We start from the raw sequence: 15626 nt of genomic DNA on the forward strand, positions 1-15626 counted from the left end.
AGAATGTCCTTGCTTTCCAATTTCTGCATGTAGTTCTCTCCAACCCCGCACCACCCACCAAATTTCTTTTATTTGTTCCTCTGACCAAGCATTCTTCCAAGCAAAAATCACTATATTATCTTAATTAGGAACACGAGAAAAATTACATCCATTTTCATATGATAACATGAAATATCTGCCTTCTATTTCTGTCACATTACTTCTTATCATTTCAGTTTCTTTAAAAAAAAAAATCCAACATTTCTCCTAAATGGACAAAATCTGATAAAAATGCTTTTAAATGCCAGGAATGCTGTGAGTTCATGAGCTTTATTTCACAACCTCAATTCAGAATGTACAGTTTCTTTAGGGAAATGCTAACCCGCAATTCAGCATTCAAGGTAAAACAATGTAAAAAGAGTACTTTGGTCTCTAATTATAAGGGCTTGGTTAATACAGTATAACACTTTCATACCAAAAGAAAACCAGTTGGTTCAACAATATATATACACATATGGGCAAACACTTGGCTTTGTACATTAATTTTTACCTAAATATCAAGCAATGCATTCACAATGTATGTGCTTAGTTGAGTTTGCATCTCATTTCTAAGAGAAAATTGTGATTCACAAATTCATAGAGAAACACAGTAACTCAGTCACACATCCCACAAAGGTTCACTAATTTTCATCCATTTTAATGCTGTCAGGGAGAGTTTTTACAGGAATTACAGTTCCCTCCCTCTGCCTCCCAAAATCCCCAAATTTTTAAATTATCAGTAGAAGTTTACTGTATCAACCATTCTAAGAGCAAATATGAGTTCTAGGCATAAAGACAACAGTTTCTGGATACCCAACAAATTGTAGACTCTGATGCTGGGAAACATGAAATTAAAACACATTCCACATTTCTAAAGGCAAGGGAACATAGAAGCTCCTCCATATTCACATGGTCCTAAGATAATGAAACCTCAGGATGCACAGGCAGAGAGGAGCTTTCCATACAAGACCTTTCTAATAAAACCCACACAACTTCAGATCAAGTCCTGAATTAATTCATAGTTAGATTTAAAGCTTTCAGGGCCCAACAACAGCACAATACTGAATGATAAAGCATTTGCACTCTTAAACCACTCTCTCCTACTTCATAAAAGATTTACAGAAAAATGCAATGTGACTGCTGTGTTTCTTCCCCAGCTCAACATTCTGACAGGCACACAGGCACATTATTAGGAGTCACTAGACTAAGTAGATAATCGTTTCAAACACATGACTTTTAACCTACTTTTCAAGCAAAGTATTAACAGCATAAGCATTCTGTACCATGAGTAATTACAAAGCAGTAAAGCCACAAATGTGATTCTATTAACACTTCTGGTCAGACATACACACACATTTCATCCTTCTTTATCCCTTTTCCCTAAGGAAAAAAAATATTCTCTAATAGAAAACGACAACATGAAAGAGTTTGTTATGTTGGGGGCTTTTTACAATAACCTTTTTTTTATATATACAGCACTCCATTTACAACTTAACTAAGAACAAACGGATGGTATGGAAAACCTTGCTAAGGATACACAGATTGAAAGATGAAATTAAATTACAGAACACAGAATCATTTAGGTTGAAAAGACCTCTGAGATCACCGAGTTCAACCTATGACTGAACACCACCCTGCCAATTAGACCACAGCACTGAGTGCCATGTCCAGTTTCTTCTTGATGGTGACACCAGCACCTCCCTGGGCAGCCCATTCCAGTGTCTGGTCACCCCTTCTGTGAAGAAATTCCTTTTAATGTCCAACCTGAACCTCCCCTTGAGGCTGTGTCCTCTCATCCTGTCACTATTGCCTGAGAGAAGAGACTGATTCCCACCTGGCTACAACCACCTTCCATGGAATTGTAAAGTCCCATCTGAGCCTCATTTTCTCCAGGCTGAACAGCCCCAGCTGCCTCAGCAGCTCCTCTCCAGACTTCAGCTCCAGACCCTTCACCAGCTCTGTTGCCCTTCCCTGAACTTGCCTTGGCTAATTAATACTGAAAGGGATTCCCTTTCCCCCCCCATTTTTCTCTTTTTATTTATTTGAAACAAGCAAACTTTAGAGAACAGCTAAATTTAGAAAACTGTACCACTAGAGAGCAATTCAGTGTTCCAGATCCTTAACAATCCATTTACTTTAACAAGTGATAAACATCTAAAATCTAATCCAGAAATATCTGTGCTTTGAAAAGGCAAATTAATAAATTTTCTTTTTTATTATCCTATTAATAAAGTCTTGAAAAAGACTTTTCCATAGGCTACAAAATAGGTAACTGAGACTGATCTAACTGTGTCAAAGAACTGCATGATCTGCGGTTACACATCATTTCACCATGCTTGAAATATTTGGTGCCTTAGACATCAGGTATTGTTTTGTTTAATCACTGTCCTTTTGCTCCAAAAATCCCTCTACATCTATAAAAAAGTGTAAAGCTGAGTACCATCTGCAGCATTTTATCAAGTAACAAGATAGGAGTTTGAAAGTCTGGTATTAGAAGAAAAAGTATTAAAACAAAGGGTAATTATGATAATAAAATATTACATATTTCCCTCAAATAAATGGGAGTCAATCAAGAGCAAAATACTTCCTTTACAGTGAAATGCTTATTAAATAAGTTAAATATAATAAATATTAAACAAATAACTGCATTATGCATGTAACAAGGAAATAGGTACTTAGAGCCATGAATTATTTTTATTTCATGTACATTTATGTCTAAGTTAAGACATTTGTGGGTTACCTATGTCTGATAAAGGCTGATCTTACACTCCAAGATTTCTATCAAGTGGCAATAGACCATGAAACATCTCTCTGCTTCCCACTCACTTCCACAAAATTACATTTCCTGTAAGTCACATCTAGCTGTTTCCATGTTGCATGGGGTAAACCAGGACAAAACCAGACATTCTCATGCAAGCCTCAATTTCTGCTTAAAAAATGATGTTAAAGCTTCTAGAAGAAAAAGGTGACTAATTTTATGCTACTTCAGTGAAACACTACAACCCATTTAAATGGAACAGATGTGGCAGCCAAAAAACAAAGCTTTAAAAACCAACTTTATTCGTATTAACCGTATCTTCTTTTATTAAACAGAGATATTAAGTGCCGCAATCTAGCCTTCAAACTTTAAGGTTTCCTCTTGAACTTCTATAAACCTAATTAGGCCACAACAATTGCATTACTTTAAGATGTCTGCTCTGCTTCTAAATATTGACATTCAACTTGAAGATAACCATCTAGCCAAAATCAACATTAGGAACCAAAGTCTATTATGAAAGATCAAAAGGACTTACCAATGTGGTCCAAAAAAATTCTCTCTACTACTGAGTGCAGCATTATCATTTTCTCCATCAATATGCAACTGAATTACAGCACACAGGAACCATAGTCACCCTTCTCCTGTCTTTTCACCCTAACCTTCAGAATCTGGAATGCCACTTCTGATTCATGTTGAGCAGAGAAAAATTAGGCTTATCCTCATGTCAGAGGGAAGAAAATCAATTTAAGCTGAGGTACTAATAGAAAAGTTAGAAAACACAAGGCCTCAGATGTAGCTGTGTTGTTCTGAAGGTGGAAGCTGGCAGGCATTATTTGAAACTCCAAGGAAATCAAATGTGAGCACAAAGTGAAGCTTGAGTTGCGCTTTAAGAATTCGTTCACCCTTCAAAAGAGAACGAACATCTCTCATTACAAAACTTGCACTCTAGTACTTCATTATGTCAAAACCAGTTTGCCCAATGCAAAATTTTGCATTGAAATGATGCCAAGTTCAGCAAGCTTGTTGTTTTTCTACTAACTGCCCAGCAAAGATTTAGAGACCATGCTCAATTTCTTATTTTAAGAAAAATTATTTGAAGTTTACTTTAGTAATCTTATGCCAGTTACTCATTTGGGACAGATCCTTTTCTCCTTGTATGACTTGGTCTCCGCTTGTCTAATTTGCAGCCAAATACACGCTTAGCTGCTTTATTAACAATCAAAGGCCAAAAAACATTCAGCATCAATTAATTTTATTTACTTGTCAGAGTATATAAATGCATGTATCCAATAAATTCTAACACATGTATGAAAGTTAAAATAAACTAAGCTGACTGCTGCCAGAAGTCAGATCTGCAGCCTGCCTGCAATATGTTGCACAGAGCTAAAACCACAGGTGAACAGATCTGCTTTGTGGTTTGCATACGTGCAGAGAACCATACCACTGCAGCTAAACTTACACTGGAAAAAATTAAACCAGTATAAAAGCCATTATCTGGATTTAATTATTTCAAATTGGGTAGTAATGCACAGTGTATAAAGAGCCTATCAACTAAAACAGATAAGGATCAAAGACAGAAAATGACATGAAGACCATAAACTTATTAAATAGAGTAATCTCAAGTTTTTATGACAGGTCAGCTTGTTCACTCCTATGTGCTACTGACACTTCAGAGTACAAATGTGATAGGAAAGAGTTTGCAATGCAGCTTCCAGCATTACACAAAATCTACACCACCCCAATCCATAGCTGTTTACCATTTAATACACCTCACTTGGAAAACCTCCCAAAGGTGCTGATATGGATTATCATATAAAAACAGTGAAAGCACTTTGGAACCAAAGTAACCTCACACCCACACTTTGCACATCTCAATGCAGCTTTCCAGCCAAAGTGTCTCTCTGGAATGGTCCACATTGGGGTGTAAGCCCCAGAGGATCTGGGAAGTCCAAGGTGACGTCGCTGAGCTGCCTTACAAATGCTGAAATCCCATGGGGCAATAATTAATAGCATTAAGTAACTGCTTTTAATGTGTTAACTTTACCATTGAGGAATGGGAAAGAGCTGCAGTATCAGGTCCTTAGCAAGAACTATGCATAAGCAAACGTAATTGCAGAGCTTCCAGTTTATTAAACCTTTCTGAATTTTCCCAAACAGAGCTAACTTGCTCCATGAATTCCACCCTTTCTAACTTTACACACCTCAAGTAAGGTGAGAAAACTGTAGACACCTACAAAACACATGCAAAAATAAATAGCAAAGCTCAAACCTAAGAACACTGTAATTCATACTCTATTTTAACTCACTATAATGTTTTTTTAAATAGTATAGAACAGCATATGTAGACACCAAAGCAAAATTCTACACACACAGATTGTTTTGGTTAATTAAAACACAGTTAATCCCTTTGAACTGCACATGGGAAATGCATTGAAAAGCCGTACAGTGAATTGCTGAATTAGTATTATACTACTGTTTGAAAGTCAGCTGAATCTGATCTCCACTGACAAAGAAATGCCTCTGCTTAAAAGATAGCATCTCCTTGTCCTGTGAGCTGAACTTGGGGCCTCTGTTCAACAACACAGGAGTTAAGAGGACAAGGTGACCTTTACCCAAGACAAGTTTTTGTACCCTGCAAAAGCATGAGTTCAGCTTGGGGATGTGTGTGCAAATGCACGAGCCAGGGGATGAATAGGGCAGGAGAAATTATTGTCAGAGTTATTAAGATGGAAATATGATTTCCTCTGCACAACTGTTCTCATCTTTGAATTCCAGTCAAAAGAGGATCTTAAATGTATAGAAGGACATTAAAATACAAGTCTGTGTCTTATATAGAAAATCATCTGCAACCTGGCCTTTACACCAGAATAGAAAGGAAATAAGGCATTACTTAAATCTCTAAACAATGTCACAACAGCCATTTTTCAGTAGATTCAGAAAGATGATGATGCAACATACTAAACATTGCTTTTAAACTTGGGGGGGTTTTTTTACACAAAATGTGCTTTGGGGCATTGACTTTGGGGCATTGAAGAAACTTTCAGAATAAATGTAGCATTTGAGATACTAACAAAAAAAAATTAAACTTCATTTCAGGAAGAACATGCTCATCTAATATGCAAAGGGGGCTCAGATTTCCCACACAAAACAGGTACAACTGAACCAAGTGCTCTCACCCTCTGGTAAAACCCAAACATCAGTGACTCATTGAGCAGCACAGCAGGATCACCAACTCTCCAGTCCAAGCTGAAAAATTATAACTTTATGAAGCACAATCATTTTGTTGGCAGTTTTTCCCTTGACTCAGGAAATATCTGTGAGTGTTGTGAATCTGCCATTTTATGGTTTGGGATTTTTACAAGTTCTTTTTCCTCTTTTTGGAGGGGAGGGCAGAGAAAGGAAAAGAATGTGAATGGCAGGAAATAGGAGAGCTCTGAATTATTACTTTTGTCCATTTTCCAGAGTGATATATTTAATTCTATATTTGTGATCGCAATGTTTTAACACACATATGCTTGAGATAACACACAAGAATGAGACAAATCTTGTACTAAGATTGTTATAAATAAATGTTTGTGGTGGTGTGCTGATCTCACTGAGGAGATTTTCTGTAATGCAAGAAATGCAGTTGCACAGGCTCAATTGCTGGCATAAATCATCCTCTAATTTGTTGATGGCAGGGTTGGGAAGAGAGGGCAAATTTCTTTCCAAGTGCAAAGCAATGTACAAATTGACCACTATGTTCCTAAATTATCTGAGTCAACATTTTTTAAAAAAGATTCTATCTGTGGTGCTCTTCCAAACATTTTTAATATAAATTCTAACTGCGTAACTGGTAAGAAGCACAACTGAGGTCACTAGAAATATCTGCTGAGTCAAAAGTATTAAATCAAGTCCTTGTCTGCTAAGTGGTAACATGCAGAAAATGCTGTTAGAAATAAAATTCTCATATTAGCAAACTGTGTACACCACACAGAACTAAACATATTAATGTATGCACGTATATGTATACAAATATATACTTTTTTTTTGATGACTAATAAAGCTACAAACACAGAGAAACTGAGTTTTATGGATGCATTCTGTAGATCTATGTTATGGTTCTCCTGAATACCCTTTGGCTGCTCAACAGATTCTGGCTTCAGCCGCCAGAAAAATAAACTAAGTAGACTTTTATTTTTGGTTGATAGGACAAGGTTTTTCCAAATCAATGACATTTCAAGTGGATTTCAAACTTATGAGGGCTGAAGTCCATGGAAGGAATAAAAATACAGCAATGGGACATCACACACCTCCACATCCTCCCAGCGCCCCCCTAAAAAAAACAACCAACTTTCAAGGCACTGTGAGAGGAAGGGAAATAGAGATATTTTGACTTGCTCTCCTCCTCCTAATTCCTGCAGATACATGGAAGTGAATGAGGCACCAGCTCTGTTTGCTGGAGTATCTAAACAGCACCTTAAGCCAGACTGAAATGTGGATAAAGCCAAGCATGTGCTGGAAACACAAGAAGCTGGAAGAAGAAACCAGCACAGTGTCTCAGATTTGTTTACACTCATGTAGGAACTTGAGGTGGGAGAGAAACCTTGCACATAGAACTGCTCTGCAACATACTCAGGATGCCTCTAAATGACAGCAGCTTAATCACTGTTAATTGAACTGCCTCTAGTAGCTGTACCCACAGTGCAACTCATTCTGCTGTTAAGGCCAAACTGCTTAATGCCTCATTTTAAACCCAGAGGAGGAACATATCCTTATTTAGCTTTAGCAAACATTGCTGGGACAAATAAATGAGACTAGCATCCTAAACCACAACAACTCATGAAGGACTCCATGGCAAAGCTGTATCACCTGAAATCGCACTGCACCAAGTGAGTTCTATTCCTCTGTTTAATGGAGTGTGTTCATCTTACTTGTGTCTACAGATACAGAGCATTAATCAGACTAAAATTAAAAACAATCTTTTTTTATATTATCATACCTTTTTGAGAGCTGATTGCTAATCAGCTAAATGACCAGCACCCATGCAGGTAATAAATTCTGGGTCAGTCATAATTGCAACAATGCAAAGGATGATTCCTAGATGCCACCAAAGAAAACAGCATTCTTTTTTCTGTCCAGGAGTAAGAAGTTGAAAATAGGCCATCAGCTGATTGATTACTAGAGCCTGTGCTTTCCTCTGGAAAATTTGTTATGACACACAACTGCCAAAAGACTAAACTGAATCCAGGACTTTCAGAGAGAGCAGGGAGGATATTTTTTTCCTGCAGATTGTGTAGTTATTACAGCTGCTATATTAATCTTGTACCATAGGTTATCACAGTACCACTTAGGTATTCCATGTAACTACAAACTCCTTACACTTCTGGTAGCATTTATTTACAAATTATCCTGTAACAAACAACGGGAGCTGGGATGAAAGGAACCAAAACAACAGAAGTCTTCTTGACTCTTCTCAGACTCAGCTGTGTCTAAAGGGTTTGTATTATCATGCAGAAGGCTCCAAAAAGGTTTGATGGTTCTCTTGCAGCATTCACAGGCTTAGAAATGAGTTTGTTTTCAATTCCCCGTTTAATTGACCACAGAAACTTCCAAGTGGTTGATTCAATTTATTTTTTTTTTCTGGTGAAGATGATTCTGCCAAGCCAAACATCTCATCTGGTGCTCTGGCTGAATTCCGACCAGTCTCATGTATCAGCAAGGTTTACCTGGTGAAGGCTACTGGAAAAAAAGTGGGTTTGTGGGGTTTTTTTTTTGAAATTTAATCTTCCTTTTGCCTCAGCAAGTTATATCATTCAGTTAAGGAAAAACTGAACTGTAGTTATCTGTGCAAAGTACTGTTGAGATTTCAAGTCCTGGGCACTGTGTTTCATAGACTGTTTAATTAAGCATGTATCTGAATGGTTAAATCAATATTACTGTCATAGCCCAATGCTCCAGGAGCTTAGGTTTCATTACAGATTGTACACGTGCTGAATTCTTGTCTAATGACCATGTAACAGGGCACATTCAATTATTCTCTTTGGGTTTCAGAAAGAAACAGGAAGTTTTGCTATAAACAATGCAGTCATAGAATAAATTTCACCACAGCAAGTTCATCTGAAAAATATGCATTCTTTACAACACAGCCAGGAATGGCATTATGAGAACCAACCTCCTGCTGCACGCAGTTTTTTATTGTTTTTTACTTTGGGTTACTTTGTATTAATACTTAGGCAACATAAGGAAAAAAACCCTTTTAGTTAATACTGGATGTTTTGTGATGAGCATTACTTCAAAGATGTGGATAGGGAATCAAAAGCAGCTGCTAGAAACCACAGGATAAATAACATGTTTGCTAAATTTAGTTTATGTTATGAAATACATAGAGTGGAGGAAGAGTCAGCCATTGTAAATTTTTATCAGCTGGGAAAGAATTACTACAGAATATTTCACTCTCTACTTATAAAATAAAGGAAATATGACAGACATTAAATTTTTAAGAGGAATGTGTCAGTTGACCTACACTAAACTTTAAGACTAAAATATGTCTAATATTGGGGTACATTTCTGCTTTCAAATCCTTCTAAAAGTCCACAAAAACATCCAACTAAACTGTAGCACTAATGAAATGAGAGTAACTATTATTCTCTGGCTTCCAACTGTGCCCAGAAGAAAACCACACCATTATTATTATTACTACAACATATCTTTTAATTATTCTACAAACGGGGTAACCTTTCAACTCTGGTACTAAATGAACAGAGTACCCTTGGATTATTAAAAACATTTTCTTAAAATAATCAATAATGATACAATTCTTCACTCAAAGAACAAGAAATTATTTTACTCAGCTATTTATTTTATCTTAACTAATTCCATTATACTTACTGCCAAGGTTTTACTTATTTTTTAATTTTCATGTAGGAAAGAAGATATTTCAAACATAACAATAACAGCCTGCAATTACAGATTGGATTAGGTTTTTCCCAGGTTCTAGATTCTAAAGATTTCACGTATTAAGTCACAGCAGATATTCTGTGAAGCACTTTACATCAAATGGGAAACAAAACGTCTATTTTTGAAAGACTGAGGTTGCCAAAAAATAATTAAATACATGTTTAAAAACAAATAGCGCCAAGTAGCTGACACCTCAAATCTGACCCAACTAAAAACTGAATAATTATTCCATCAGTTTTTAAAATCTTGCCAATAAATGCACTTGCAGAATGATGGATATACACTACAGCATCCTTGTGCACATTTGTTCTGACGGAGCAGGCCAGCAGAGGGAGCAGAAGTTAATAAACCTTTTCCTAGAACAAGGCTGAGACTCATCCCTGCTATGTCAAACATGAAAGGAAATGAAAGGAACATCATATTGCTTATCCCATTTGAAAAGAAAAATGTGGTGGAGAAAAAGAAATTCCATTATATGCTATTGGGCTTTTTGTTTGTTCCAAAGCAGATGAAAACTCCAAGCAGACAAAAAAGGTGCATCAAGCTCATCTTTTGCAAAAATACATGGATTCCTGTAGGACAGAAAAATGCACCCTGAGCAGGAACAGCAAAATATTTTCTCAAGTTGCCCTCTCTGACACTGATCCATCATTTATAGGCACTTCTTCCTGCATTTTTGTTTCTTACTGTCAATCTCTTACCTGCAGGTTAATCTCTGCTTCATAGAAAGTCAGGCAGGAGCAGTAGTGCCTCTCTGAGTCTATGTCAGTCAGAACCACCACAAAGAACGTTGGCTGTTTCCTCTCCTTCGAGAGCTGCCATCCTCCAGGCTGGCAAAACTAAGGGAGCAAACAGACACACACGGGTAAGCAGTGACACCATTTGCTTTCAGAAATATGAGAAAATATTTCAACATTATCAAGGATCATTTTGCTTAAAGTGAACATATGCAGGGTGGCAAAATTTGAAGAAAATGAGGGAAACCCAGTATGTCTTGGACTTGGTAAGACTGAGATGAATTGAGCTCTATAACCATCAAGGGAGAGAATAAACACTGTGAAAAGAAAACTTATTCCTTTAAATACAGTCAGTATTCAAGAGCATCTTTGCAGTGTCAAACAGGTAATAACAGGAATAAATTGACACATGAAGTAGATTTCATTTGGATAAAAGGTGAGAATATGAAGCTAAAATTCTTTGTCTTAAAACATCTCTACATTTTTAATTTCTTCACTTATTTCACCAATAATTGATCTAATCAAACACAGATATATACCACTTGCACCTACTTGCAAAACTGTTCAAAACTCACTCCACAAAAGAATATTTCAGAACAATATTTTTCATCTATTTATTGATTACTTCTGTAAACTTCATTGTAAACATTTGAAACCTTACACATACAAGCAGCATGAACAAACAGAACTACAGCTCAACAGAAAAATGGAAATTATAAAGCATTTTTTTCCTTTTTAAATGAATACTCTCTAATGCAAGAGCACACTGAAATTCAGGATCAGTTTGCTGAGGATACCTGAGATGGGCCTTTATGGAATACTGTACCCCTCCTTTATTTCATTAAAGGCTAAAGTGACACCCATGAAAAAAAAAATCACAAGTACATTTTTAATAGCAAAATTACAAATCTAGAATTTAGACAAAAAACACAATAAGCCCCGTATGAATTAAGAGTAATAACAATAATAAAATCCCACAATAAATTCCTAGAATTGTTCAACAATGCAGATACCAAAGGAACCAAACAGATAGGTCAAAATCTCAAGTTTCCAGAATTGCTTCATTCCTCTAGACAGATGTTAAAAGACTGAAAGAGCACAAAGAGTAAGTTGTAAACAAACATTTTCTACAGATTCATCCTTAGAACTTCTACTATAAAACCTGGGTAGTCTTAGGTGAACAGCAGTTAAAACTCTGCCTCTGATATGTGGTTTCCTTTATGATCCTGGGAAAATCTTCAAAACCAAAGTTTTCTGATGTTACATTCTTCAAATTCTAGATAGTCAGCTTAACACTTGTGAGTCTCTATCCTTAGAAGTGCTAAGCACTCCCTTCTACATCTGAGAATAACTGCTCTGAACATCAAAAAGTACTCTGTGGAAAGACATCCTAGCCATTCCAAGTTAAGCATCCAGTATTAGTCCATGATTGTGATAATACTGGCCTAATCTCCTTTTGTTTTTCATCCCACGTCAGTTAAAAATAAGAAGATACTGCTATTAATCTTGCAGGACTGCTATAAAGATAATGTAATATGGTCAATATATACAGACATTATAACAAAAACATCATTAAAAAGTTTGACAATAAAAAAAATCATTGAGTTCTCATTGAATTGCAGAGTTTGAGGGATGTCTGTGTAATAAATGAAGTCTGGAATCCGCAGTCCAACAAGATAACCCCCAAAACTGTGAATTGCTCTTTGCTCAACATATATGAGCCAAAATGCAAAGAATGCAGCAAGAGCCTAATAATAAATAAAACCTCTCCATGATATGCCATTAAAACCAAATTATTCATAAAAGGAAGGTTAAATTAAGGCTGTTCATGCAGCTCAGGCTTCTTAAAGTCTGCATAAAATTTATACCAACATCTGCCCTGTAAAGTGGGAAATGCAAAGGGAAACCAAACAGCTCCACTCTTTACCACCAGAGGAGACTTTGGATCTGGGCAGGCTGCTGTCAATAGCAATCTCTCAACTTACGCATGTCTAAAACCTACTCATGTCACAGGTGAGAATTCTTCCCATTTCAAAGTGGTCTTGCGTATAAAACATGTTTTCTAGAGCTAACTATTTTACTAGAAAACAACAATTAGTGATTGCTGAGGAAAACAGCTGAAGTAGAGTACATCCACTGGCTACACAGAGAGTCTGTGTTTTCCAATAAACTAGAAGGAATTTATAAATAAAGAGATTGAGGATAAAGACAACAGGCTCCTCCAAGAGATTAAACAATGACTGTTTCTCAGTTTCCTTAAAATAAGGTAATAAATATTAGCGCAATGTTTGAACTGCAAGCAACATTGAGAAGAACTTTCCAAATTAGTGTAAATACAAGTTACCCTCCAGTATGATTACCAGCACTCTCTGGCTACTAAGAACAGGAAAATGTTTCCTTACCAAAGCAGATGCTTTACCAAAATAGACAAAAGCACCACTGTGAATATAACCCAAAGGTCATGTGGCTCCCTCCAGTAAACAAGAAAAACCCCAGAAGTTTAAGAACCAACACGCTTCCATATTGTTTCACTTATTTGCCAGAATTCTTGGAAGCAGACTACAACTTCTATAGAAGACAGTGAAAATAAGAATGAAGCAGATTGTCCAACTTAAAATTTATAAGAATAAGCCCCTAATGCTGGGTGAGTGCTTTCAAACAGACTCCATGTAACAACTGATTGCCTTGTAAAATTCGCTGTAGATATGTAGAAATTGCACTGAGGAATAAGCAACATCTTACACTGCAGGTGCTGAAATCACACTGTACACATTGTTTTAAACTACAGGTGCCCAGTGAAGCAAAGAACTTTCTCTTAATTATTCCCACAAATGCTTTCAGACTAAACAAGAAACCAGACAGATTTTAAAATGACGCATGGCCTTTTAAACTACTGTAACTGGGTTTGGTACCTTCAAAAAATTTGTATGTCATCACCACAAGCCTTCTTGCTAAAGTCTAGACATGATTAATCAACGTTTAAAAGTGACATTTCTCTCCTCTGATTTTTATAAGCTAAACACATCATCTTTGTTTGATTCATAGATTTGTTCCCTCTCTCTAATCTAGAGCCACAGCTATACTGGTACTGCCTGCCTTGTCTCTCTATTGCCCTCTCTATTAAAATACACAGTTTACATAAATCAGCATATCCCTTAGATACACTGTACACAGCTTTGGTGTCCAGAATCCCAGGACATCCTGAATGGGAAGGGACAGGGCATGGAGTAGATCCTCCTGAGTGGCCTCACTTGAGAAAGAACATTGAGATGCTAGAATGTGTCCAAAGAGGGGCTTGTCATAGCCTCAAACCCAGTGGTTTGAGGCCATAACAACTCCCCCAAGGAGCACTTTAATATCTGTTGAGAAATTGAAGAAAATGTTGGAATTGTCACAATTTCTATTAAAGCACTGAAGGATTTAGAATTCCTAGGAAGAATGCTTGTTGGTTACTGTGAATATGAAGATTAAATTTTATCATGATAAGGAACAGTAATTATAAGCTGTTCAAGTTTCATTAAAGAAAAATTTTAGTCCTTTGTATCCTTACCATGGCAAAACTATAATATCCATACCAGAAATTTGATCAGAAATGACCTAGCTGCTGAACTGCACATTAGAAATTCATCATTTTCTTCTGGGCTTGCAGCCCGAGCACAACCAAGTCCACAACAAAAATTCAAACCAATATTCTAGTTGGGTCTGTGTAGCCACACACTGCTCTCTCTGCACTTTCAATTGTTTTCTGTATCAATGATCTGGTCAGCTTTCCATCAGAAATCCACCACCTCTGATGGTACGACCGAGGTAGAAAGGGGAAAAAGCTTGTTCAGAAAGTTTAAAATCGGAAACATTTCTTTGCAAATCATCCTTTGAAAGCATTTTGTGAAGGGTTTACACAGAACAGTAGACAAGGTCTGTGACATGCCATTACAGAATTCTGCACTTGAATAATTATATTTAAGATATATTCTCATATACAATCTGAGGGTTTTTTTCTTCAAAACATATTTGCATACTTGTTCCTTGTCAAATAAAATCCAAAGCTATATAGGATTCAGATAAAATAGAAAACACTTGAAGTCCATTGACAAGACTTCAGTTAAAAGATCCCAAAATGATTTTAAAATTTAAAACATCTGACAAAGATATCCACTTTCCTTTCTAATTCAACTCTTTCACCAAACATTGAATTCTCCCTTGAATCACTCTGGGCACAAAGACTCATTTTATTAAGCCTGCTTCTGTAGGCTCCTACTATTCAAGTAACTGTGCTTTGTTTTTAACATATGTCATCATCATCTTTCCTGCAAACCTCCCTAAAAATAAAGAACCATGTTCTGGACATTATGTGAAGGAAGTTTGTTCCATCTGGACTTGCATGACCTAGCACCAGCTGCTGAGTATTTCACCATTTCTCCACTCACTTATGTATGGAATTTTGGCAAAGGGAATTTCTTTCTCAGATGCATACCTCTACTTAAAACAAAACAATTACAATGCTCACTGCCATGATTAAAAAAAGCAATGTTCTAAAGCTGTAAATATGAAGAAACACTTGGAGCTTTTTGATATCTCTGGATGTAAACAGAACACAAAATATAGACTGAATTTTGTAACAGCTTTCTGCCTTTCAATATCTTGTATCTAAGAAACCATGTATTTATCCTTATCCTGGTCTAAAATAAAACCAGGGCACTTAAAGTACACTCCAAATTATTTTCAGATAAAAGCCCATTTCCAGTGTTGTAGAATATTCTGGTGATCAACTGCAAATGGACTCTCTCACAAAGAAAACAATAGCTTTTAATCCTAAAGCTCTAAAAAAATAGAAAAATGAAGTCCCTTAAAAAAAAAATTCTACCTTGGAATGAACTGAAAGGCAGCATTCTCCAAGAGGAACCTTTACATAATCACCTTGTGGCACCTGTGAACTGTGCTGCCTGTGAATTATATATATTATAGATGAATAATCCTTCCCTCTTTGCCTAGGACAGACTCTGGCCAGGTACTGAGGACTTTTCCACTTCAGCTCCTCACTCAAACGCTTGAAGTCATGTAAAAACACACACTAAGAAACACTTCCCCTCAGAGGAAAGATCCTCAATCACATTCTTGAGCTTCCTAAGGCTGAAAGTTGCTGAAAGATCTCTCAATGGCACTAATCCTGCACA

At 36.5% G+C, this 15626-nt stretch overlaps 1 protein-coding gene across 3 annotated transcripts in view; it reads right to left on the reverse strand.

Annotated features, from left to right (window-relative positions):
• SBF2 (SET binding factor 2) overlaps positions 1-15626 on the reverse strand; it is a 235288-nt gene that overhangs the window by 119751 nt on the left and 99911 nt on the right. For all 3 annotated transcript variants that reach the window (XM_083863029.1, XM_083863028.1, XM_083863027.1), the window contains exon 3: positions 10417-10554. In XM_083863029.1, the coding sequence (XP_083719155.1) occupies positions 10417-10554 (138 nt within the window). The remainder of the gene's footprint in view (positions 1-10416; positions 10555-15626) is intronic.

This window comes from Zosterops lateralis (genome assembly GCF_965231275.1).
Source record: "Zosterops lateralis genome assembly, chromosome: 6".
Classification (NCBI taxonomy): Eukaryota; Metazoa; Chordata; class Aves; order Passeriformes; family Zosteropidae; genus Zosterops; species Zosterops lateralis.